Genomic DNA, 23,735 nt, shown 5'->3' with positions numbered 1-23,735 from the left:
GACAGAATTTCTCGAGTAAACTCGATTGCCTCTATTACCGCAGGTGATTCATCGCGTTCTCTCAGCCCCTGAACATCACGCACCATCTTCACCCTCAATGGGGATTATGACTAACCAAACACATTTTAGAAGTATCACTAATAATCTGCGCAACTTTGCTCACCGTTTCCTTCTCTAGTTCTCCGCATCACATCGTCACGATCCAGTTTGCTCAGACTTAGGTTCGCCTCGTCTAAATGTGCATAATGAGCCAATGGGCCTTCGTTAACTCTTTTCCTTTTAACAGGGGGATACTCGTCCATTCGGTCTGATGTATGGAAGGCGCATCGCTCAGAAAGTTACGATGAAGGGCTGGGATAGATGTATGCTCGCCTGCAAATAATGACTGAGAGCTAACATTGGGGGGAAGAGCGTCCATCTGCTGGATCGAGGGGTTTGCATGAACGTTTGGCGCATTTTCCCTTGTCTCAAGATTTTCGGGACCTAAACCTTCTGAGCGATCATCGAGCGAGCCATCTTGTTTTCTCTTCCCTTTCCATGCCTTCTTCCATGTATCAAACATGAAGTAGAGCCTGCTGAACGGGCGCTACAGGTCAGAATCGCAGCAGCTGGGTTTGGAAATTGCTGCTGACCAAACGACGGAAGCAAATTTCTCGAAGTCGCCCAGATACGTGCAGACAGCGTCGCAGGTGCTGAATCCAATTGCGTTGTCACCGTTGGGTTCCTGCTCGAGTGCCTGGAAGCCGTGCTGATTTTGCGCTAGCCTCTAGCGTATAATAGCGACGTTGGGCGACAATCAGCGTCCGCATGGATTCACCTTCTCAAGCCGCTCTTCACGATGCCGAGCCTGTATCCCTGCCTGTTGAAGTAGTTTCTCCCGGGTCGCCATTGGAAGTCCCCACTACAAGCGTACAAGAAGAAACAGAAAGGGCCCCGCGACTGTCGATTGATTCTGCAAGCAGTCATGAAACAATTCAAGCCGTCCCAGTTCGCGCTGTGAAAGAGTCCACCATCTCTCATCCATTCAACGCGATCGAGGTACCCCCAGCCGTCTCTGAGGAGCCGCAATGGAATGGAATAGCCACACTTGAACATCCTCCAATACCTTCTCCCGACACAGAACCAGATATCAAAGTGCCTCCAATGAACGTTGATTCCGAAATTCTGTTAAACCCGAGCGACTCCTCCCAGGCGAGTCTTCAATCCATGCAGGAAGCCCCTTTATCCCCCTCCTCTCCCCCGCCCCCAATCATTTTTCCCCTTCCGAAACCGGTCTCCACAAGTGGAAGGCTGGAATCTATTGCGGCACTCTCACCTGCACCGTCCCCTGTAGTCAATGATTCTCGGAGGCCTTCTGGTACGCTCTCGCATGGTCGAAATAGCGTCTCTTTGGTCCATATTACAAGCGCGTTGGACATAATAGCTGCCTCAAAAGAAGCCAAGAAAGCTGGACCTCTGAAGGAGAGTATTGTAGCTGCACAGGATGTGGTGCGCTCAGATCAAGCTGGCGATCGTCCTCGGGTTGTCTTTGAGCCCCTACGTCTCGCTTGTGAAACGAAGAACGAGAAACTCATGATAGCCAGTTTAGATTGCATCTCTAAGCTGGTGTCGCATTCTTTCCTTTCTGAAGTCGGCTCGGACGTCAATAATTATGCTTCTCCTCCTGCATCGCCAACAACATCTTCTGCCAGTCAAGCTGCTTCATTGGCTGACCTGGTGACCCACACGATAACCTCCGCGTATAGCGAGTCGACGTCCGACGCTGTCTCGCTTCAAATTGTGAAGGCTTTGTTATCTCTTGTTCTATCTTCAACAATACTAGTGCACCATTCTTCCTTGCTTAAAGCTGTTCGAACTGTTTATAATGTCTTTCTCCTGAGTACAGATACTGTCAACCAAACCGTTGCGCAGGGTGGACTTTCGCAAATGATTAATCATGTCTTCACGCGGTGTTCCTCCGCAACGAAGGATCCACATAGTCCTTCCGTGTTCGTACACCAGTACCACTCTCGAGCGTCGCCCCTTGTCTCGAAGCGAGATTCTGCTGTCGCAGGCGCTGTCCCGGGCACTGTCCCGGGCTCTACTATCCCATCGCCTCCCGCCAGTCCTGAGACCTCTCAATCCAACGATAGGCCGGTAATTAATGAAGGTGATGACTCTCCAAAAGAGGTTTCGGAGTCTCTACAGTATGTCATTCCATCTCATTGTTGATTCCAACCTCACTGCCATGCAGGGTGCAAAACGGCGAAGTGGAACATGATCCGGAGGTTGGGATTGCCTCGGGTCCACCCATGACGCTTAGGGATTTATTCATCAAGGATGCATTCCTTGTGTTCCGGGCGCTCTGTAAACTCACGATGAAACCGTTGGCTACAGAAAGTGAACGAGATTTGAAGTCGCACGCCATGAGATCAAAGCTGCTTTCGTTACATCTCGTCCTGGCCACGTTGGACTCACACACATCACTGTTTGTGGATCCTACCGCCATGATATACTCTTCTTCTACTCAAGAATCCAACACCATGCTTCAGGCTGTGAAGCAATACTTGCTCCTCAGCTTAAGCCGAAACGCCGTCAGCCCCGTACAACAAGTGTTCGACATCAGCGTGGAAATTTACTGGAGGATCATATCTGGGATGAGGACCAAACTCAAAGTGCGTATCGCAGTAGCAGCATGTAATCCTAATTAATGCCACACTGCAGAAAGAAATTGAGGTCCTTTTGAACGAGATTTTCCTTCCTATTCTCGAAATGCGTAACTCGACTGTTAAACAGAAGATGACTGTTTTGTCAATGCTTCACCGACTTTGCGAGGACTCCCAGGCATTGGTTGAGATCTATCTCAACTATGATTGTGACAGGGAGGCTTTGGAGAACATTTACGAGAGGCTGATGAATATCATTTCGAAGATAAGCTCGGTTACCACCCCAACTGCTGTTAAAGGGACAATCCAAGATGCATCGCCATCTGGAAGGAAGCAGAGTGTGACGTCGTTTGGATCAAATGGCGTTCCACCTTCCTTGACCACGTCGGCACTGGGTGCTACCGCCGCTTCCGAAGCAGCAGCACCGCCTACTCCAGCTGGAGCAGCAGAAGCGAGGCTCAAGCGCCAAGGCCTAGAGTGTCTAGTCTCTGTACTGAGGTCGTTGGTGTCTTGGGGTACAGCCAGTTCCAAGGGCGTCGGAGACTCGAGCCCAGACCCTCAAATGAAGTCTCGGAAGTCCCTTGACGGGACGAGCGAGACACATTCTCAAGATAATCTGGATCGCAGGAGCCCAGCGAATGTCTCTGATATCGATCGAGGCTCCACCCCCAACCTCGTCGATGATCCGGAAAGATTCGAGAGCGCAAAGCAGAGAAAAACAACCCTTCTTGAAGGAATCAAAAAATTCAATTTCAAGCCGAAACGGGTAAAGTGGATTGCTATTCGACGTGGTCCGTTCCTAACGTCCATTCAGGGGGTCCAGTTCCTTATCGACACTGGGTTCATCGAAAGCAGGGATCCTAAGCATATCGCAAAATTCTTGCTAGAAACGGATGGGCTCAGCAAGGCCATGATTGGTGAATATTTGGGAGAAGGGTAAGTAAGCTTGATTCTTCATGTGCATTTCTCCAATTTTACATGCTCTTCTTGAACCAAGCGAGGAAGAAAACATTGCTATTATGCATGCTTTCGTGGACACGATCGACTTTAGCGATCTTCCTTTCGTTGATGCTTTACGCGCATTCCTTCAAGCGTTCCGACTGCCTGGGGAGGCACAAAAGATTGATCGTTATATGTTGAAATTTGCCGCGAGGTATATGCAAAGCTATAACGGCTCTGTGTTTGCCAACGCCGGTGAGTATCGTAAGTCGTGCACTCTATACTGTCGTGCTCACTTGACTCCCTAGATACTGTATATGTGCTCGCATATTCCACCATCCTGCTAAACACGGATGCTTACAATCCCCAGGTGAAGCGCAGAATGACGAAGGCTGATTTCGTGAAAAACAACCGGGGCATCAATGATAACCAGGACTTGCCGGAGGATTTTCTTAGTTCTATCTATGATTCAATCTATGCCGAGGAAATACGGATGAAAGATGAGATCGAGACGTCAATGTTGATGAATCTTTCAACAGCCACTCCTGGACTTGCTGGGGCCCTTGCCAATGTTGGGAGGGATCTCCAAAAAGAAGCCTACATTATGCAATCAACTGGAATGGCTAACAAAACGGAGGCAGGTTTGGTTGATGTACTGTTGCATCGCGATTTCTTACATCACAATCAGGCACTGTTCAAATCCATGATGCGCGCGCAACGAAAAGGGAAGTCCACAGATCAGTTCTACTCTGCTTCGCACTTCGTCCACGTGAAACCCATGTTTGAGGTAGCATGGATGCCGTTCCTTGCAGGCCTGTCTGGTCCTTTGCAAGACACCGATGATCTGGATGTCGTGGATTTATGCCTAACGGGGTTCAAAGCTGCCATCCGCATTGTCTGTTTCTTCGAGTTGGAGCTCGAGAGAAATGCGTTTGTGACTACTCTAGCAAAGTTTACCTTCTTGAACAATCTGGGTGAAATGAAAACCAAGAACATGGAGGCCATCAAGACGCTGCTGGACGTGGCTGTGAACGAGGGGAATAATCTCCGAGGATCGTGGCACGAAGTTCTGACGTGTGTCAGTCAATTGGAGCGTATGCAAGTCATTAGTAGTGGGAAAGATGAGGGGGATAGTCGCCGAGGGTATGTGAGTCTTAGATGTGTCGAGTGCCCACTCGTATACCTTTTCTCAGCGGTAAAGGAAGGTCAAAAAAGCTCCCTGCCGAGGAGCTAGCTCACGAAAGTCGATCTACACACATCACCATTGCCGCCGACATGGTTTTCTCCTTAAGTCATTACTTGAATGGGGTGAGTGGTACGCATCCTACCTTGTGATACTGATTCAAGCCACCCATCAGACAGCGATCGTGGATTTTGTGCAGGCGCTCAGCGATGTTTCATGGGAGGAGATTCAATCATCAGGATTATCCGAACATCCTCGCCTTTTCAGCCTCCAGAAACTCGTAGATATCTCTTACTACAACATGAATCGCATTAGGTTGGAATGGTCGAACATGTGGGTGATATTAGGAGAACATTTCAACCAAGTAGGTGGAACATGTCATGACACTGTATCTGAGTCTCCCCTGACTGTCTATTCTTCAGGTTTGCTGTCATAACAATCCTAATGTTGCATTTTTTGCATTGGATGCGCTTCGGCAGCTTGCTATGAGGTTCCTGGAAAAGGAGGAGCTGCCGCTGTTCAAATTCCAGAAAGACTTCCTCAAGCCGTTCGAATTCACAATGATCCACAACCAGAATCCCGATGTTCGGGATATGGTCCTACAATGCCTGCAGCAGATGCTTCAGCTTCGAGTCGTAAATATGCGGTCTGGATGGCGAACAATATTCGGCGTATTTTCGGCTGCATCAAAAGTCCTCACCGGTCAGTATGAGTGAGTCCATTCTGTGCCACTATCCTTATCTCTCCGATGCTACAGAGCGAGTGGCCATGGCTGCATTCGACATTGTCACCCGTTTAAATAAAGAGCAGTTCCCATCCATTGTCAGGCATGGGGCGTTTGCTGATCTTACAGTGTGTATGACGGACTTCAGCAAAGTCAGCAAATACCAAAAAATCAGCCTTCTTTCAATAAACATGCTTCGAGGCATCATTCCCATAATGCTGCGCAGCCCCGAGTGTGGCCTTGCGAATAGCGCGGATCCGTCAAGTCCCTCGACATCGGTGGACGATCCGATGATTAAGTTTTGGTACCCTGTTTTATTCAGTTTCTACGATATCATCATGAACGGTGAAGACCTTGAAGTCCGACGATTGTACGAGATTTTCTAGCGGCTGATAATCCTTACTGATCGCCTTTCAGAGCTCTCGATGCACTTTTCAGTACCCTGAAGAAATATGGATCCACCTTCCCGTTAGATTTTTGGGATACTGTCTGCCAAGAACTCCTATTTCCTATCTTCTCTGTTTTACGGTCATCGCAAGATTTATCTCGCTTCCATACACAGGAAGACATGAGTGTTTGGCTTTCGACAACGATGATCCAGGCGCTTCGAAACCTTATAGATCTTTATACTTTCTACTTCAAGATTCTCGAGCATACTCTGGACGGACTTCTGGATTTGTTGTGTGTCTGTATATGTCAAGGTAAAGATCTCCCCTGGGATCCTTGTCAGTTTACCTAACTCGCTGTTCCATGCAGAAAACGATACGCTAGCAAGAATCGGGACTTCTTGTTTCCAACAGTTACTTGAGAACAATGTATCAAAACTGAGCGTCGCACGATGGGAGCGTGTAGTCACCGCATTCGTCCGCTTATTCAAGACAACTACTCCACACCAACTATTCGATGAGAGTTTGCGCATTGAGCAAGATACGTCTACCGAGTCCTCGGACAACACCGGTGAGGAGATATCAGCTGCACTCGTAGATTGCTTGGCTAAACTTGAAAACGTTGCAAGAAGCGTCAAGTGGTACGCTTCTTCCTGCGCCATTGTCTCCCGGAAGCGAATCACCGACAATGAATGGGATCACTTTGGTGGTGGACCGTCGACGAATATTCAAGCAGATCATTGTCAAATGCGTGCTCCAGCTACTTCTCATAGAGACAACCCATGAGCTGCTTCAAAATCAGGAAGTTTATACAACCATTCCCCCTGAACAGCTTTTGCGGTTGATGGCGGAGCTTGACCACAGCTATCAATTCGCTCGTGAGTTCAACGCAGATCGCGAACTGCGTACGGGGCTGTGGAAAGTAGGTGCGTTATTCGTAGCTCAAGCTTGAGAGGATGTTCCGAAGCTAACCTCACGACAGGGTTTATGAAGCACCTTCCAAATCTGCTGAAACAGGAGTCGAGTAGCGCATCTACTCTGGTGAATGTGCTCATCCGCATGTACCGGGACAGGCGGCCCGAGTATCAATCAACAAGAGAGCAAATTATGACACGCTTAGTGCCGTATGTACTACACCTTCTCCTCGCGTTCCACACCACTAATATCATTGTGAACAGACTCGGTCTTGGGGTGATGGAAGATTTCAATTTACTCAAAGCTGAAACGCAGGCGAAGAACATTGCAGCCTGGACGCCTGTTGTAACTGAAGTCCTGAATGGCTTCGTCTGCTTTGATGATCAAGCAGTAAGTTTGCATCTAGGTTGGGCTTGTATAATGTTGCTGATATCATCTCCAGTTTACAATGTACCTTCCAGCGTTGTATCCTCTGGCGACAGATCTGCTGTCTCGGGATATGAGCCCTGAATTACGGGAAGCCCTGCAAAAAGTTTTGAAGCGGGTTGGACAATCAAAAGGCATCATCGAGCGGACATGATCTGTGACGTGTTTAGTTTTGAACTCCAGATACAGATTAGACTGTATGCATACAGTATGTTGACATTTAATGTACTGTCACAGAGCCGGCCGGTGCACTACGACCGTCACCTGGCCTTCCCGTTGCCGCTCTCATCGAATGGTGTGGCATGCAAAACGAAGGAAATTAAATTGCCGCGCCAAGCCGGTATTATTTGGCCAGGGTAACGCAAATGGTGCAGAGGTGTCATGAAATACTTTGAGGACTACACTTGAGCTTTGTCCCAACGAAGTTGGACGCTCAACATAACTGCGGCCACAGCCGAACTCACGCCAGTCAACAACTCGTGATTCAAATACTGGCACTGGCGCCGGCTGCGTAATCGGAGTTTGATACTCACGAAAATGACTTCGACATATATCGGCCTTGTGAAGGCAGCGTATGATTACACAGCTACTTCGGACGATGAACTTACAATCGAGGAGGGAAAGGTGTACTACCTCTTGGACAACAGCGACGCAGATTGGTCGAAGGTAAAGGCCAGGGATGAGGAGCATCCCCCTTCAGGATTGGCCCCTTCTGCATACTTCGAGACCGTTGAGCCGATCTCATATGCGAAAGCACAATATGACTACGATGCTAGCGGCGATGGCGAGCTTACGATTAAGGAGGAAGAGGAGCTTCTCGTATTCGAGAAGGATGATGATTGGTGGCTAGTGAAAAGCAATTCTCCTCATGGCCGTTTGGGTCTTGTCCCCGGAAATTATTTAGAGGAAGCCGTACGTCCATGTCTCGACCTACAAGTAATGGCATTTCGTTGAAGATTTCACAGACTACGCCACCTGGCGAACACGAGTCCCCTCCCTCCGTAAGATGCTCAGAGCCATCGCACAGTTTAACTTCCCTTAATGCATTCATCCAGGTCAGTGCCTACCTCGACCCCCAGGAACGCGTGGCACAGTCCTTGGACAAACCCAGGAATGACGGGATCGAAACCTGGTCAGTCTCAGTGAGTCAGTATGTTCGTCAGTCTTGCCCTTTTCTCACAGACAATGGGAGCAGGAGATCGATAAGAAAGGGAAGAAGAAAAAGGGCACGCTTGGAATCGGCAATGGCGCCGTGTTCTTTGCTAGTGAATCTGACAAGACACCTGTGCGACAATGGCCGAGTACTTCAGTCACCATTGGTCACGCCGACAAACCGAAGCACATCATGTTGGACGTTGGAAACGAGAGCTTGCATATCAGTACTGGCTCGAAAGATACCGCTGAAGCTATTGTCGCCAAACTCGGATCTAGTAGGGCTGCAGCTGCACCTGCTTCTGTCGTCGATTCTACGGAAGAAGCTTCCCATGTTTCGCCACCGACCAAATCCAAGGCTGTCAAGGTCAAGAAAAGTGTCAACTTCTCCTCTAGTCCAGCCGAAGTTATCGGCTCCAGAGACAGTGATGAAGATGCCGACTCCGCATCCTCGACAGAAGTTGACGGAATTATACTCTATGATTTCGCTGCTGACGGAGACGATGAGCTTGCGGTTAGCGAAGGCGAGCATGTTGTCATACTCGACCGCGAAAGCAGTGAAGATTGGTGGAAAGTGAGAAATAAGCGTGGCCATGAAGGAGTGGTTCCCGCTCTGTACGTGAAGGTGTGTGGATCTCATCTTATATTTACTAGTTATCAAGTATAAAATTGGCATATGAGGATGCTGCTCCATCGGATGCTCGGAGGGCGCGGGAAGTAGAGGAAGCTGTTCACCAAGGAGAGCGAGAAGAAGCCGAGCGACGGCGTATACGCGAAGAAACCGAACGTGACAGGGCTGTAGCTGCCGAGGAAGCTAGAAAACGAGTGACGGAACGGCGGGCAGCGGAGGAGGAGCGCTTGAAAAAGGTCCAACGAGAGTTGGAACGCCAACGCCTGGAGGAGGTGGAGAAGGAGAAGGCAGAGAGGGCCAAGGCCGATGCTATCAAGTACGTCTCGACTCCTCTTGGATAATTATATCGCAGTCTAATCTATGTTCAGGAAAAGGGAACCGAATTCAAAACCTTCGAAAGATAAGACACGAATGTGGCATGATCGAACTCGTCAATTTCGCGTTGAGGCTGAGTATCTTGGAATGAATGGTGGCAAGTTACGTCTGCACAAAACTAACGGTGTCATCATCGAAGTTCCCGTGGAAAAGATGTCGCCAGCAGATATCACATACGTGGAGGACCTAGAGAAACGCAAGAGGGCGGCGTCGCCTGCAGAGGATAAGATCCCCTTGGCTCAACTTGCTCAAACGACAAGATCTTCATCTACGCTAAAACCGACTGCAACTGCCCAAAAACCCAAAGCCCCCAATGTTGACTGGTTTAAATTCTTCCTCGATGCCGGGTGTGACAGCGACGATTGTACTCGCTACGCCTCCGCATTTGAGAAGGACAAAATCGACGAGATCATTCTTCCCGACCTTGAACCCTCAACATTGAGGACGCTTGGTCTCCGAGAAGGAGATGTTATTCGAGTTACCAAACACATTAAGCAGAAGTTCGCAAGGTCCGATGACGTTGCTAAGGCCAAAGAAGACGCCGTTCAAGAACAAATCAGGAAGGATGAGGAGCTCGCTAGACGTCTTCAAGCGCAAGGCGATGTGCCAACACCACAACGGACGAGTTCCACTAGCCCAGCCCCTAACTTGTTCGCTAGCGCTAATGGGGCTCTGAAGAACCAGCGTAGGGGGCGGCGTACGCTTGAACCCAAAGCATCATCCTCAGCAGTTGATGTAGCTGCTATCGAGACCGCCACTGCTCAGATGCGCGTTGGAACTCCACAAGCACGGGTGCGAAGTCCTGAAGCTGTTACTCCAGACCCCCCTGTACGCAAGAGCACCACACCGACCAACGGGTTTGAAGATGATGCGTGGGCACCCCGACCAAGTTCAACAGTTGGTATTAAGTCTAACACACCAGCACCAGTTGCTCCTACCCCGCCCCAGGCCCAGCCACCTCCAGAGGCCGTAGCTCTGCCAAACCCCCCTGCGATACAGCCTGTTCAACGAGCTTCTACTACATCTCCCAGTAATTCTTCACCACAATTTGATCTCCTGGCGCAGATACGGCAAATGCGTCCCCCCTCTGCTCCAGCGTCAGCCACCCCACCAACCATACAGCCATCACCTGCCCCCCTAGGCCCAATCGTTTCCTCTGCGAGCTACGGTGCTGGTCTTGGCGTTGGCAGTTCACCATCGCCTATTGGTCATTTATTAACGGCTCAACAAACTGGCGTCCTTCCACCACCACAACCTCTCAATGGTCCTCGTGGTCCTTTCGCTCCAGTTCCTCAAAATCAGAGCCTTCTTGCCCCCCTCATCCCTACGAACTCAAACACGGGTAGTACCTTTATCCCGGCTCGTCCCATCCAGTCACAACCAACAGGGTTCCCGCAAACCAGTCTCCTTGCTCCGCAGGTTACTGGGGCACCAGTGAATTTCCAGCAGCCCCTACTGAATCAGCCTACAGGTTTCAATAATTCGTTTGGTGGCTTTGGCGCAACTTCACCAAATGTGGGGCCTTCGCTTGGTAACCCCAGTGGCGTCCAGAACGGTTTGTCGTGTTTATACCTTGAAGTCGTTCTATTTCACTGTTATTCTTCCCGATGATAGGTCTCCAGCCACAGCAAACGCCTTTTGATGCATTCGCAAGAAGTGTTCCTACCCCTCCCGGAAATAACGCATCCCCTGCAAGTATTTTTGCTTCGATGAAAGCCGGAACGTTCGAGAACAATGCAGCACCACAAACAGCTGGTACGCCCTTGTGCCTATGTTGCACGGTTCTATGCTCACCATGATCTCAATGCTATAGACAAATATGAGGCTTTGCGAAATCCCAATGGTACGCCGTCATTTACACTGATCTTTTCCAGAAGTCCTTTTAACAACGTTGCCTAGGTGGTGGTGTCCCATCTTTCTTACAATCACAACCAACTGGCTGGGGGCCTGGAGTTCAAGGACATGTCGGTGGCATCCAGCCCCAGCGGACCGGCTTTCAGCCAAATCAATTTTTGCCTAACAACCTTCAGCCTCAACCCACGGGATTCCAGAGTGGATTCCAACAACCTCAGTTTGGTAGTTTTCGTTAATAACTATGTAGTATGATCTTAGGGTGTGTAATCTTATGTAAGAGTGGACGGTCTTATGGTAATTGGATATCACCAAATACCTGTTGGCAGATTCGTTATGGAGGGGAGTCTATAACGTGGAGTACGACGTCGATAGGGAGGACCTTGAGCAATACAGAATGATTTAGCGAAGCTGCTGTTGTTGCTGCATCTGCTCTAAAAGTGCACAGAGCTCATAAGCGCCGGGCGGAGATGAATCGCAGACATAGAAATTACCCGCGTTATGTTCAGCAAATCGTGCACCTACACGCTCTGAGTGCTTCAAGAATTTATCCGTGCAATTTTGAACACAGGACTCCTGAAATGACGCCTAATGTTAGGAGCGTCGGATCCGGCACAGACTATCCGCACCTCTTTTGAGCTGAGTGACTTGCTTGTGAAGTCATTGCAGCACGACACAAAACATCTTTCGACCAGCCCAGAGTATAGTCTCATGAAGTCTTGCATCTACCAGGGGTGCTTTACTAGTTGGTGGAAGCCCAGAGTGAATAAACATGAGAACGAACCTGCTTCTTTTCGATAATTTTGGTCATATGCGCCTGCAGTAATTTTTTTCAGAAGGTACAGTGTACATGTTCATGAGATCTATACCTGTTCGGCAGCATTGAACTGCGAGAAATCCATAGCTCAGTCTAAGATCCAGAACGAACGTACACGTGAGTTCAGCATCACAACTAAATGGCGGAAAATGAACCGTTGGCCAACTGTCCGGAATGTACGATAAAGCGGGGGAAATTGCTATAATGATAGGCAATAAATAATGGTATGGAAGAATGAGTGGTGTAGGGAAGGGAAGTCCGCAACAAAGAAAATAATTGTGATTTAATGGCTGGAGGTACGAGATTGAATTAGGCTGGTGTGCCATGGTGCTCCAGCACTAACGCTCTTTCTTTGGCGTCCGCTGCGCGCAGCTTGGGACTCTTGCGCGTCCGCTGTACGCGTTGCGCCGTACCCGCTGTTGGCTTCACCGCATGCTGTAACGCCGCGCTCGTTCAGTCATGCCGATCTAGAGGACTCGCAGACCTAGACCGATTTTGTCAGGCAGTCCTTGGTGTTCTCCTACTTGCTGTCTTCACACGTCCACCGCACGCATTGGTGTTTCTCTTAGTTTGATTTTTTTGGTTTCTCCTGGTCTGATTCTGTCATTTCTATTCTACAGTTGGTTGTTCCTTGGGGTCCCTTGCTCTCCCACCTCTGGCTTGGAGCAACGCTGTTATGTAAGTGTTTCGGTCTTGCTGCAGGAGGGGGCGTTGACCTTCGGTTACCTGGTTCTTTTCCTTTTGCGTTTCGGCCTCTGGCATTTTTCGGTGGCTTCCGTTTATTTGTAACCTAGTTTTCTCTTTTCTCTTTGTCTGTGCGATTATCTTCAGCGTTACCCTCCGTCCCCTTTCGCCTTCCCTGTGTTTCAAAAAGTCTCGACGGTTGTCAGGGCTGTTGCCATGCTGTCATACCGACATGCCTGTCTAGCTGCACACAAGATGACCATGAAGAGTCCCTGTTGTACCCCTCCCAAATAGCACCACCGTTCTCCCCTGTCTCCTGAATCCTGGGGAGCGAAAGGCGTCTAAAGTATTTGTTTCGCGGTTACCGCGCCGCCGGATATGAATGGTCGATGTGGATCAAGTTCAAAGGTGGCTCACGTATTTTCGTGATTGGGCTATGTCGGTTTGACCGGTTTCCCCTTCCATCGAGCCTCACCGACGCGGCGATTCGGCCATGACCCTCAGGCTTTACAGATCGGCGACTACCGAGTGCTCGATCTCTCCGTGTTTTGCGGCAGCATGAATTACAACCCTAACTGGGTGTCTCTAGTGCTCTGGATATCATCAGTGGAAAGTGGATATTTATTCACCAACGTGGATCCCATAAAGCGAGGCGACCGTTATGTGCCTTTTACATAGCTCAGCGCACTCGTTCATTTGGGTGCGTCTTGTATGATTTGACGATTGCTACGTCTCTATGTACCCATGGAGTGCCGCCCGAGACCCCCCGAGACGAGGGAGACACCCGCCCTCCCGTACCACTATCTCCGCGTCCTATAATGCTCACCCACTAGTTCTCACACACAATGATCTGATCCTAAGAAATAGCATGACCGATCGGGGCAAACCAGGTGGCATTATCGACTAGGCTGCTTGGGTCATTCTGTTTCTCCCAGCGATCCTCCCGCACTCCCGTGCGTCGCGGCAATTGCTCCACCACTACCCTGAAAGTATTCATTCCCCAAACACCAGCCCCCAGCCGCGTTCTTCACAGTAAATATCCCGCCAAGGCCTCCTGTTTTCCAATCATTTCATGGCCTCTTTTCATGCTTGGAGGATTGGGCTTTCCTGGCGCCTTCAAAACCCATTTTGCGCATTATGACTCGTCTGAATATCCACCGCCCCAGTCTGCATGAGCTAGCGTCCTTTCTATCTATTTACCGCTCTGAAAACACTTCGGGAAACAATCACCACGTCGGCTGCGTAAAGACATAATGTCTCGTCTCCGTTCCATCCTTGCTGGACTCTCTTTAAATTTTTCATTCTTCTCGTTCCATTCCATGGGTTCTCTTGGCTGGTGTCGATGTGTCACTGTCTATGAAGGCTTTCTACCGCTCCGCCTCACACCCTCGGTCCCTCTACTTTAATTTTTGGTTTTCGAGAATATTTCGGACGACAACTTCGATAGACATGATCTCATGAGACACAACGTGAAAAACGGTCAGGAATGAATGTTTGGCTCATCGATGAAGAGAATAAGAACACCTAGCCTCGAAACAGAGCCTCCTGTGCCAGGTCATGCGTAGTGTTGAGTGCCGGGCGCCCGACTATGATAACCTGTGCCTTGTGTCGGAGGTCACGAGCCTATGTCAACGCCATGCCCATTTAGTGTGGAGGGCCGGTTTGAGCTCTTGCGGCGCTACACTTTTCAGCCTAACAGGATGGGGATTCGACATACCGGATATCTCAAGGAAGAGGCATAATCAACCCAAAACAGGGTCCTCCTGGAGTGGCATAACCACATCCTAGGTGCACTCCACTCAACAACTACAGGCGACTCAACGACATCTTGAGGCACCTGGACATCGAAGACTATGTCAGTAGTTGGTTTAGGGGATTGGTGGGGATGGAAGGCACTCACACAGGCGGGGTGATAGTGATGATTGAAGGACAAGCCTGGAACCTCGTCTTTTATGAACCACGGATGAGTGTTGAGACAATACGGCTTGATTCAGAATCCACCTAGGGGCGTCTTGTTTCGTAGCAGAGCGGTGGTGAACGCCCGCGATGCCACAGAAACAGGTCCACGTCGAAGATACGGAACTTTTTACATAGTGGATGTTTTCGCAAGGAAAAGAGTAAGACATGGGATCAATTTAGCAGTGCAGCTCAGTTCAGTTTGAACACGATATTTCTCATCAGCCTGTTGTTTGCTTCGCACAGTTTCGTTTCTACCGCTGGCACACGCACAAGGGGACTTCCATGTGACTAGCAAAAGCCTGAGTCCATAATGGCATGAACCTTCTAGGACGCAAATGGATCTCAGACCCCAGCACAGTCAAATACAATCGTGGAGCAGTGAGGATACTACGGGCTGGATCCGCAAGAAAGAACGCCACATCAGGCGGGGCTAAGAATGCATCCTACGTATATAATCCGTATCCGCAGAACAAATCCTCCAGAGAGGCACATTGATGATGACCCCGTTAGCTTTATGTAGCCGAACGTTGGAGTCGCTCATGCCTAGATATTTCGCTACCACACGGAAGTTTCCAGTTGGGTCGCACCACACTCGGAAATCAGCTTCATGCACCGGAGTGGTTGATTGCATCTCGGACAACCAAGGCAACCGTTCTTGACTAGAATAACGGTAATGGCGGGAGAATTAGCGCAGATCGAGTGAGCCAAGGGAAGATAGGCATTACATCAATTCGTTCGAAGATGGGACCGCTGGAAATACTTCATTATGTCCTGCTACGGCCCTTATGTAATCCTGATCCAGGATAGACAACTTGGAAAGAGGGACTACGATGGTGCCTCCTTCCATTTTATGAAGGCATGCTTCACCTCCCCCGACCCCTACAAACTTCGCCTCAACACGGAATCGTCCCGTGGAATCTATCCAGTGTCGAAAAGGATTCATAAATGTTCCTGATCCTGAGACTGACGGTGAGTTCGAAGGAAGTGGGGGATTTGAGCCGTCTGTACAATGCTCGCGAAGAGGCTACAGGAATGGGGTCAGAATAATGGCGATTCAGGCCGAGAAAAACAGATACAAACCACCATGGTCGCCTCATCCACCGGAAAATCGACAGGGTCCTGGCAATGTGGGGAATCAACTGGTGCTACGCAAAGACCACCCCGAGAATACATACCTGTTCTCGCGACATGGGGATGCATCCAATGCCTCCTGAGGAATCCGCTTCCGCAAGCCATTCTTCGCCGCTTTTCTCGTAGGCGAGACATTCCCGTAACGTCTCCAATTCACCATTCTTTCCAGAAGCATCATAGTGTTCCGTGATCTTAGTAGCACTAACACGCGCCGCCGGCCCCGCTTCTTCCAGGGATACAACCTCTACGGAAGGACCGGAAATAATAGTGTCCGAGCTGGCTTGAATAATGCACCACCCAGACAGAAACTCTGTCTCGAGAGGGGAGTCTTTTGCTCCTTGTGAAGGCATCCGAATTTTGTCGCTCGGTAGACAGCTTGACCAGAGACTGGTATGAAAGTAGCGTCCAGTCAAGCCAACAGCTGCTGCGAGATTAAGGGAGTCATAAAGCTAGGGCGGATCAAGAGGCTGCGCACCAGCGCACGTACGTATCTACCAGTACTGGTTATCCAAAGAAGGTTAGGAGCTGAGATCTGCCCAAATCTGATCTTGGGAATTGTTGGTTTATGCATGTGAAGATTTTCATTAGCAAAAGGGCATGCACGATCAGCGCGCGTAGCAAAATTTCAAAGGAGACCATGGATCGGATCTTACTGTGCTGTCAGATTTAAGCTTTGTAGTCAGCGCTCTGCAGCCAACACCCGTGGAAACAAAGCACAAAACACGCGCGGCCAAGCCCAGCTGGAATCACTGGCTTATTCGAGTAGACTTTTTGGTCAAGATAACGATCATTTTTGGCAACTGCAACAGCAAGCGATCGAGCTTAGTGTCAATCGGGCCTGGACATTGCCTATAACACCGCAAACTCATAACAATTCAGTACCAAGTTCAACAGGACGAGGAAATCGCTTTGCCAATGTCTGCGATCAGCGTTAAAAATTTGACTTTCAATCACGGTCCATCGGGGCCTGCTCTATTTGATTTGTCTCTGGAGCTCCCCAAGGGTTCCCGGACGCTGCTTATTGGGGCCAATGGTGCTGGAAAATCCACATTACTCCAGGTGTTAGCGGGGAAGCGCATGGTTCCCGGAGGTATGAGAGTGACCATACTTGGTCGAGATGTCTTCAGAAACACCCCCGAGGCAAGGAGGACAAGCCTTTAAGTTGCGATCCTCATGATTCTGAATTTAATAACTTGCAGGGTATTACTATTCTCGGGACTGAATGGTAAGCAGCAGGAGGGAGGCGCGTGTTTGGAAGCACGCTTCAGTTTCTTCTATTGAAGGGCTATGAACCCCGTTGTTCGATCTGACATCGTTGTGTCGACATTTTTGGACTCGGTCGGAGGATACCGACATAAGGAAAGGCGCGACAGACTTTTGGACATCCTGGACGTCGATTTAGATTGGTACGCTCTTCACAGAAGTACCAAATGCCCTTATTTCTCATCAATACTGAGGCTCCAGGCACATGCATGCTATCTCGGATGGCGAACGAAGAAGAGTCCAATTGACGATGGGACTCATGGCTCCATGGGATGTCCTGCTCCTTGATGAGGTGGACAATGTCAGGAAATCCAATACCGATATCTACTCACCAATCGCTCTAGGTCACAGTCGACCTCGATGTTCTCGTCAGGGACAATTTATTGTCATTTCTGAAGGAAGGTATGCCCAGAGTTTTCACTCTCATAGTGAGCCCATCCCAAAATACGCACCCCTTTCAGAATCTGAGCAACGTGGTGCCACCGTACTCTACGCCACACACATCTTTGACGGCCTGAACACATTCCCAACGCATATTGCGCATATACGTGACGGTCGCTTTGCGACCCCTCCCACTCCGTGGCCACTTCGCGACGGTGCAGTGGGGGCAGAGCGATCTCCCGCTTTTGAAGCTAGCGTTTCACTGGTCGAGTCTCCGGCGAATGTGGGATCAGTCTTGTACGCCCTTGCCCTTGGATGGCTGAAGGAAGATAGAGAGATTAGAAGACGCGCAGAAGCAAGTGGGGAGCGCATAAAAACTCGGGGAGCACGATATGAGGTCAGTACTGCTCTCCATGAGAAAGACAGAGCGACTGAGGCCCTCGTTCATGTGCAGGCTGTTCCGACCGAGAGCGAGGTATTCTACAAGAAGTATGTTGTGTCCCATTATACACATTGCTTGGGTCATTTATCCGGAAACAGATACGACTACTCCCACTAGAGAGATGGGAATCGAACATAGATCCCTCTGGTCATCCGGGATTTGGGTTCTCCCCTGCAGGTATTCGGATAGGATATATTTCGGAGTGTCACGACCACATAGATCCCACCGTTCTCAACGAGCGAATAGATAACTTCACCTATCATTTATCCCCATTGCATTCTCATCAATGCATTTTTACATGACCTGGTTGTCAAAATGGTTAACCAAAGCGCGAGTTGCGCAGCACATACACCCTGCTACGAAACTTTATAGCAGATCCCTGATGCAGACTTGGCGACGCTGACTAGACACGTTCTCAACCGTAACGCGAATTGGGCTGATCGTCTTCAGCAAACCAGTCGTCTGCTGCTCGGGTAGCTTCGACGGATGCGACATTGATAATGGTCGACTTGGATTGCGAATCTATGCCCCATTGTGGAGGCAGGGAGGAAGGCAAATCATCGGAATCTGCGGCAAAAACCATCACGGAAGCCCTCACAAGCATTGTACGCCTCGACCCCGTTCTCCCTCCCAATTCCTGATTCTTTCATCCCACCCCTACACAATAATTCGAATAGGTGGCCTGAGCTCAATGGGAACAAGTTGCGCTTACCATGGCGAACTAGGATCGTTCCGGTGATGGGTGTTCACCCATACTAAGCCAGCTTCGATTCGACCCGCAACTCGATGAGCACGCGAGAGGTCCCGTGTCCATACACCCGCACCAAGACCGTACTTCGAATCGTTCGCCAGAGTAACGGCTTCTTCCTCGTCCTAGCGAAACCCAACCTTTAGGATGAAACAATGCTCGGCCGCGGAGTTCATCGTCATTCACCTTGAATCGCTTCACAACCAGAACAGGCCCAAAGATCTCCTCTCTCCACAACTCATCCTCGGTTGAAATGTCCTCCACGATGGTTGGAGCAAAGAACGATCCGTTATCGAACAAGAATCCATCAAGCGTTGACGGACCAGTCAGTCTTTCACCGCCGATGGAGATTCTTGCTGATGTACCGGAAATTCGACCCAACATCTCTTGAATTCGTCTCAGTTGCTTTTCGTGAATCACAGTCCCCATCGTTGAAGAAGGATTAAGAGCTGCCACCAGAGTACATTTCAATGAGATCAAAATCATTATCCCAATAACCCAACACATACGATCGCCCATCCTCCTCGTGATAGACTCAACTTTCCGAACAAGTTTCCCCATGAAATCATCATAAATTTCATCCTGAAGGATAAGCCTCGCCCCGGAAACGCACGTCTGACCCGATGCGACGAAAGCTGAAAACGCAACGCCATTGATCGCAGATTGCATATCTGAATCTGAAAAAACAATGATGGGTGCCTAACATGACAACGAGTACACGCAGCAAGTATATGTAATCCTAAAATTAAGAAATGTTTGAAATTACCAGGCCTGGCAAAAGGAACTCACTTTTCCGCCTAGTTCGGCGGTATATGATGCCAAATTAGCACCTACAATACCACCTATCGCTCGTCCTGTGCTAGTGCCAGCCTATGTAAAGCCCATCCGCCAAAGTCACATCAACCAAATATTCGATTTCTATCAACCAAACAGTGAGCGCCAAGGACGATCCGACCTACGCACGGTAATGTCAACCTTTCGAACGAGACGATGTGAAATCAACTCTTTCGCGACATTTGGTCCTCCAGGGAGAACTGTAAGCACGCCACTTGGAACTGATGAATTATATCAACAGAGCTTGCAGTCAATTTGTTTTTCGTCTTCATTTGGTAAAAGGAGGGGGGAGGGGGGAAGGGGTCAGTAAGTGGAGTGAGCGGTTACATACGTCCAGCGTGAATGGAAAGTTCAGCAAATCGGAGCACTGATAAAGGGGCTAGCTAGAGATAGGCATGTGAATGAGGCTGTTATCCCTAGATCGCATGAAATGATTACGAACTTCGGACGGTTTGACGATCTTAGTTTGAACGAGGTCCCCATGAGAGACATCATTATGTAGTAAATGAAATTAAACAGTAGACTTACCACGGAGTTACCAGCTGCAAGGGCAGGGGCAATTTTTTTGATCGCTATAAGTAAAGGGTGATTGAAAGGCTGTTTGAAACATGACAATATTTATCAACTACGTGCGACGCAGGTGAGACATTTAAGATCGTAGCACGCACAGTTATCTGCGCCACGACACCAAGAGGAACGCGTTCGATTATGTTTAGTAATGGCCCTTTGGTCGGAGCGAACTATAACGCCCAAACCGCACGTAGTAGATCAATCAGTCCTGCAGTGCATCGCTCAGAAAGGAAACGAAAGCCACGCAACATATCCCGCAGGTACAGTCCGCAACAACGATGCATAATATTCCAGCCACTCGGGTAATCTCCCCAATTGAGCATTCATCTCTCTTATGGTCCTACCCGTCTGGGAACTCTCAAGTCTGGCTAGATCTGTGACCTCATTTGCAAGGGCAAGAGAAATTCTTGAAAGGACATCTGCTCGCTTGTGATGAGGCGCCTGAGACCATTCGCCCGAAGTGAAAATGGCTTGAGCTGTATTGACTGCTTGGGTGATTTCTTGTGATGAAGGGGAGTTGACGCTGGGCGGCGCGCGACCGCGGTGGCAAATCGTGGATCCGAGGAGCAATTCGAAATGAGGACAGGAGACCCAATTTTTTTGTTTACCTAGTTAGCTCTACCCGGAATTCTCAAATGATAATGTCCATTTTGGGACAAACCTGGCCAGGAGCTCTCCCGAAGCGGGATTCCGTACTGCAATTCTATCACAGTCAACCATGTGGAAGAAGACGTTCAGTTGAAGAAGAAAGATTCATTATCTCACTTACTCTCCGCCAGAGCCGTGGATGATATTTGGGAATGGACCGCAGATGCGCGGCTATGAATGTTGTGCCAGGGAAAAAAGAATCATGTTCATGCAGGTCTGCAACAGGGGTGTAGACGTGGAGGATCAAGGCGATACGTACCAGTTTAAGAGAGAGCCTAAGCGGGATGCTCATGGCAGTGAAATACGTCTTCTGATATTTAATCACGGAGGACTTGTTGATGGCTTGATGGGAATTTGAAATGGGTCGGGAGCACCGCCACCTCCTCGGGTTGGTTTGCGCCGGTTCTTGGGCCCAAAGGTAACCAAATCTAGTTTCTGGGACAGTACATAATGACACAGGTAAGTCATATGAAAGCACTGCCAACCAAGGGATTCCAGAGTTCAACATAGCTAAGCATATGTATGCTCAGAATTCACGGCCTTCAGGAGAATCGCAATTTCCCATTACGCATTTGGTCTTCTGTCCTACTCCTGAGGATGGAATGGCAAACCTATCGCACACTCTTGCTGCTGCTGGCCCCTGTAACGCGATTTTTCTGAAGCTGCTTTGCCACCATGAGAATGAGGTATTACGTAAGGAAGGTGGCAATGCACATTGCTTATGAACGGACATGCAAGTGTTGGTTGTCCCAGGCTTCTCACAGATGTTGATCACCGAGGCGAGCAACGAAAATATTGCATTCCGGTTGATGTGATCTGGTCTCTTCGAGTGCTTGAATCATCATCGATACTAATGAAGCGGACAAGCGCCCGTGGCCGCACGGAAACCCGAATCCGTTTGTGATGGACGATCGGTTCAGAGGGTCAGCTGATCTGATCGAGATAAGTAATGGGAAATAATTCCAGATCCAGAAATTCGAGACCAAGAAAACGCCAAGTTTGAATTTCTCCTTTTATTTGAACTGATCGCTACCGAGCCTTTCTGATTGTTGGTTGCTCTGCCACGAAAAATCATGTTGGTTGACCTGACCGCTGTATACCATACCATTCCGGCTTCGAGATTCTGTGATTCCTTACCACTTATAAAAGGAGTCGGGGGGCGGTTCCCCCTACCACCGTTTCTTCATCCTCTCCAGCCTTTCTCATCTATCCAACACCCCCCACATCCCCCTCTCGTTCCCTAGACAAAATGCTGTCTTATCTTCGTATGCTGCCAGATAGCCACTCCGACATGGGCGACCATCCTTTCATCTCCCCAGGACCAGGCGACCTCCGCTCGCCATGCCCAGCGTTGAATACGTGAGCAGCAGAGCAATGAGCCTTTTAGATCCATGTGACACTAAATGCATGTGGTGTTTCTGATATTCTTCAGGCTTGCCAATCATGGGTATATGTACGTTTTTTCATCCCACCCTAAATGACTGTGCGAAGTTGCTTCTTCTGACACACACGCTCGCTCCTGACAGACCGCGGGACGGAAGAAATTTACACTTTTGGCAACTCGTCAAGTACGTTTTTCCTCTTCACGTTCCCGTTCTCACTTAACATTCATCATGTCAGAATCCAGACGGAAGTGTTCAACATCAGCACTCCTCTTGCTGTTTCTCTCGCTTTCGAGGCTATATTCCTTTGCGGGAATGGCATGACTTGTGATATGAAGCAATTACGAAAACATAATCATATCGAGCACGATGCAAGTCTCAGTGAGTTCCATATCATCCTACCTCTTCTTCCCTTTCGATATTGACTCCTTTCCAACTCAATAGGTCGACTTGACGCCCCAGGAAACTCTTGGTCTCGTAACCCACATCTCATCCATGAAATGATGTTCAGATTCTCATCACCCAAGGGGTTGACGTTCAATGATATCGCCAAAGTCAGAGTCGCTCGCGAAAAGTTACTCAGGACGAAAACAGGCCGATTAGACTTCTTTCATAATAGGATTGCTCTGGGAGAGGCGTGTTTGGTCATTGGCGTTTGGGGTGAAGGTGGTGGCGAGGATTTTTCGAAAGTGAGTAAAAAAAAATTTGTGTGATTGGAATCGTATGCAATTACTAATTGCTCGCGTTACCTTACACAGAGAACTGTGTCGACTGAACGTATTCGGTCGTTCTTCCTCGAAGAGCGTTTCCCAGCGGATTGGAGACGACCCACCTACCAACTTGGATTCCTTCAAACGGTCAATCTAGGCGGTCAACTTCGAGCGATAATGGACAGCGTCATCAATAAAGAGAGAAGTGATGCTACCAGCGGAAAACTTGTGAGAAGGACGGTGACGTTTGATGGGGTGGATTATGAGTTGAGTCATTCGCATGAGGGGGAAGAGGATGTCCATGCAAATGGGGATGCGCAGTCGCATGTGCATACGAATGGTGGAGTGCCACAAAAAGTGGTCGAGGCGTCGCAGTAGCTTCGTGAAGGTACTATCGCCTCACGGACCCCCCCCCCCTTCCTCAGGAACTGGATTCATCGAGGACCGAGGACCTATCTTGGGCTATTTGATCGCGGCTTGCAAATATGGTGGTGCCTCGTTTTTAGATGGTGGCCCCCCCTCCCCTCCCCTCCCCCTCTTTTCCACTTTGCTTGTTTGGTTGATATTGTTGTTTGTTTCATTGGCTGCTGGATTTTATGTGTCTATTAGGACAATGATAAATAGTGTGTTCGGCTTGTACCATTCGTAAAGGGGGAATAGGAGAGCATAACCCCCACAAAGATAGACACCTCGCGTATACGGCTGCCGAAATCATTGGATGTTATGCAGTCGTGAAATTACTTAACGGAAGCGAGCGCTCAGGGCAACCAATAACATTATTACTTAATTGCGATGTGCGTCGTTATCAGTACGTGAGGTCTTATTGCGCGCGGACAATTCTTGTTCAGGGATTTTCAGTGCCTTTGTGTTAGCCCCCTTGGGCAAAAAAACTGTGCAATGTGCAAGACCAGGGGCAGGTCTCCGGCCCATCTTCGGTTG

The 23,735-nt window shown here is 49.2% G+C and overlaps 8 protein-coding genes across 8 annotated transcripts; 5 read left to right on the top strand and 3 right to left on the bottom strand.

The window, feature by feature from the left end:
* Positions 1-638: 638 nt before the first annotated feature.
* Positions 639-7,533, top strand: EI90DRAFT_2994962 (uncharacterized protein). The gene is made up of 17 exons (XM_039056181.1): positions 639-2,186; positions 2,234-2,654; positions 2,704-3,411; positions 3,460-3,581; positions 3,643-3,839; positions 3,893-4,230; positions 4,273-4,727; positions 4,778-4,892; positions 4,943-5,131; positions 5,190-5,469; positions 5,525-5,861; positions 5,909-6,192; positions 6,248-6,448; positions 6,507-6,803; positions 6,860-7,001; positions 7,056-7,182; positions 7,235-7,533. Exons 1-17 carry the CDS (start codon positions 808-810, stop codon positions 7,370-7,372), a joined length of 5,730 nt encoding a protein of 1,909 aa, XP_038916982.1. The 5' UTR covers positions 639-807; the 3' UTR covers positions 7,373-7,533.
* Positions 7,534-7,581: 48 nt separating this feature from the next.
* On the top strand, positions 7,582-11,162 carry EI90DRAFT_3054038 (uncharacterized protein). Its single transcript, XM_039060058.1, has 6 exons — positions 7,582-8,130; positions 8,184-8,219; positions 8,274-8,360; positions 8,414-8,995; positions 9,052-9,317; positions 9,370-11,162. The coding sequence occupies exons 1-6, from the start codon at positions 7,756-7,758 to the stop codon at positions 10,985-10,987; spliced, it is 2,964 nt and encodes a 987-aa protein (XP_038916981.1). The 5' UTR covers positions 7,582-7,755; the 3' UTR covers positions 10,988-11,162.
* Positions 11,163-11,546: 384 nt separating this feature from the next.
* EI90DRAFT_3054036 (chaperone) lies at positions 11,547-12,315 on the bottom strand. Its single transcript, XM_039060057.1, has 6 exons — positions 12,200-12,315; positions 12,097-12,137; positions 12,012-12,044; positions 11,857-11,952; positions 11,722-11,803; positions 11,547-11,661 (listed from the first exon to the last, which is right to left on the bottom strand). Exons 2-6 carry the CDS (start codon positions 12,127-12,129, stop codon positions 11,630-11,632), a joined length of 276 nt encoding a protein of 91 aa, XP_038916980.1. The 5' UTR covers positions 12,130-12,137; positions 12,200-12,315; the 3' UTR covers positions 11,547-11,629.
* On the top strand, positions 12,248-13,239 carry EI90DRAFT_688613 (uncharacterized protein). The gene is made up of 4 exons (XM_039067955.1): positions 12,248-12,340; positions 12,665-12,722; positions 12,839-13,166; positions 13,233-13,239. The coding sequence occupies exons 1-3, from the start codon at positions 12,331-12,333 to the stop codon at positions 13,020-13,022; spliced, it is 252 nt and encodes an 83-aa protein (XP_038916979.1). The 5' UTR covers positions 12,248-12,330; the 3' UTR covers positions 13,023-13,166; positions 13,233-13,239.
* Positions 13,240-14,961: 1,722 nt separating this feature from the next.
* Positions 14,962-16,346, bottom strand: EI90DRAFT_3054030 (SLA1 homology domain 1, SHD1-domain-containing protein). Its single transcript, XM_039060056.1, has 5 exons — positions 16,309-16,346; positions 15,863-16,244; positions 15,768-15,806; positions 15,413-15,711; positions 14,962-15,346 (listed from the first exon to the last, which is right to left on the bottom strand). The coding sequence occupies exons 2-5, from the start codon at positions 16,166-16,168 to the stop codon at positions 15,118-15,120; spliced, it is 873 nt and encodes a 290-aa protein (XP_038916978.1). The 5' UTR covers positions 16,169-16,244; positions 16,309-16,346; the 3' UTR covers positions 14,962-15,117.
* A 387-nt stretch (positions 16,347-16,733) lies between these two features.
* On the top strand, positions 16,734-18,021 carry EI90DRAFT_3145364 (P-loop containing nucleoside triphosphate hydrolase protein; the record flags this gene model as incomplete). The annotated part of the gene is made up of 6 exons (XM_039065280.1): positions 16,734-16,958; positions 17,018-17,043; positions 17,102-17,224; positions 17,283-17,373; positions 17,426-17,483; positions 17,543-18,021. 6 exons carry the CDS (start codon positions 16,734-16,736, stop codon positions 18,019-18,021), a joined length of 1,002 nt encoding a protein of 333 aa, XP_038916977.1.
* A 298-nt stretch (positions 18,022-18,319) lies between these two features.
* EI90DRAFT_2917724 (aldehyde dehydrogenase) lies at positions 18,320-20,776 on the bottom strand (the record flags this gene model as incomplete). The annotated part of the gene is made up of 13 exons (XM_039054621.1): positions 18,320-18,426; positions 18,503-18,561; positions 18,617-18,777; positions 18,839-19,101; positions 19,162-19,351; positions 19,442-19,522; positions 19,616-19,707; positions 19,818-19,869; positions 19,929-19,946; positions 20,015-20,083; positions 20,155-20,226; positions 20,306-20,579; positions 20,718-20,776. The coding sequence occupies 13 exons, from the start codon at positions 20,774-20,776 to the stop codon at positions 18,320-18,322; spliced, it is 1,497 nt and encodes a 498-aa protein (XP_038916976.1).
* Positions 20,777-21,995: 1,219 nt separating this feature from the next.
* On the top strand, positions 21,996-23,174 carry EI90DRAFT_3122420 (Chloroperoxidase; the record flags this gene model as incomplete). The annotated part of the gene is made up of 6 exons (XM_039063507.1): positions 21,996-22,063; positions 22,137-22,157; positions 22,231-22,272; positions 22,325-22,467; positions 22,531-22,775; positions 22,845-23,174. 6 exons carry the CDS (start codon positions 21,996-21,998, stop codon positions 23,172-23,174), a joined length of 849 nt encoding a protein of 282 aa, XP_038916975.1.
* Positions 23,175-23,735: the final 561 nt, after the last annotated feature.

This window comes from Cantharellus anzutake, assembly GCF_015039405.1.
Source record: "Cantharellus anzutake strain C23 chromosome Unknown EI90scaffold_19, whole genome shotgun sequence".
Taxonomy (NCBI): domain Eukaryota; kingdom Fungi; phylum Basidiomycota; class Agaricomycetes; order Cantharellales; family Hydnaceae; genus Cantharellus; species Cantharellus anzutake.
This window is presented reverse-complemented; position numbering and strand designations above follow the sequence as displayed.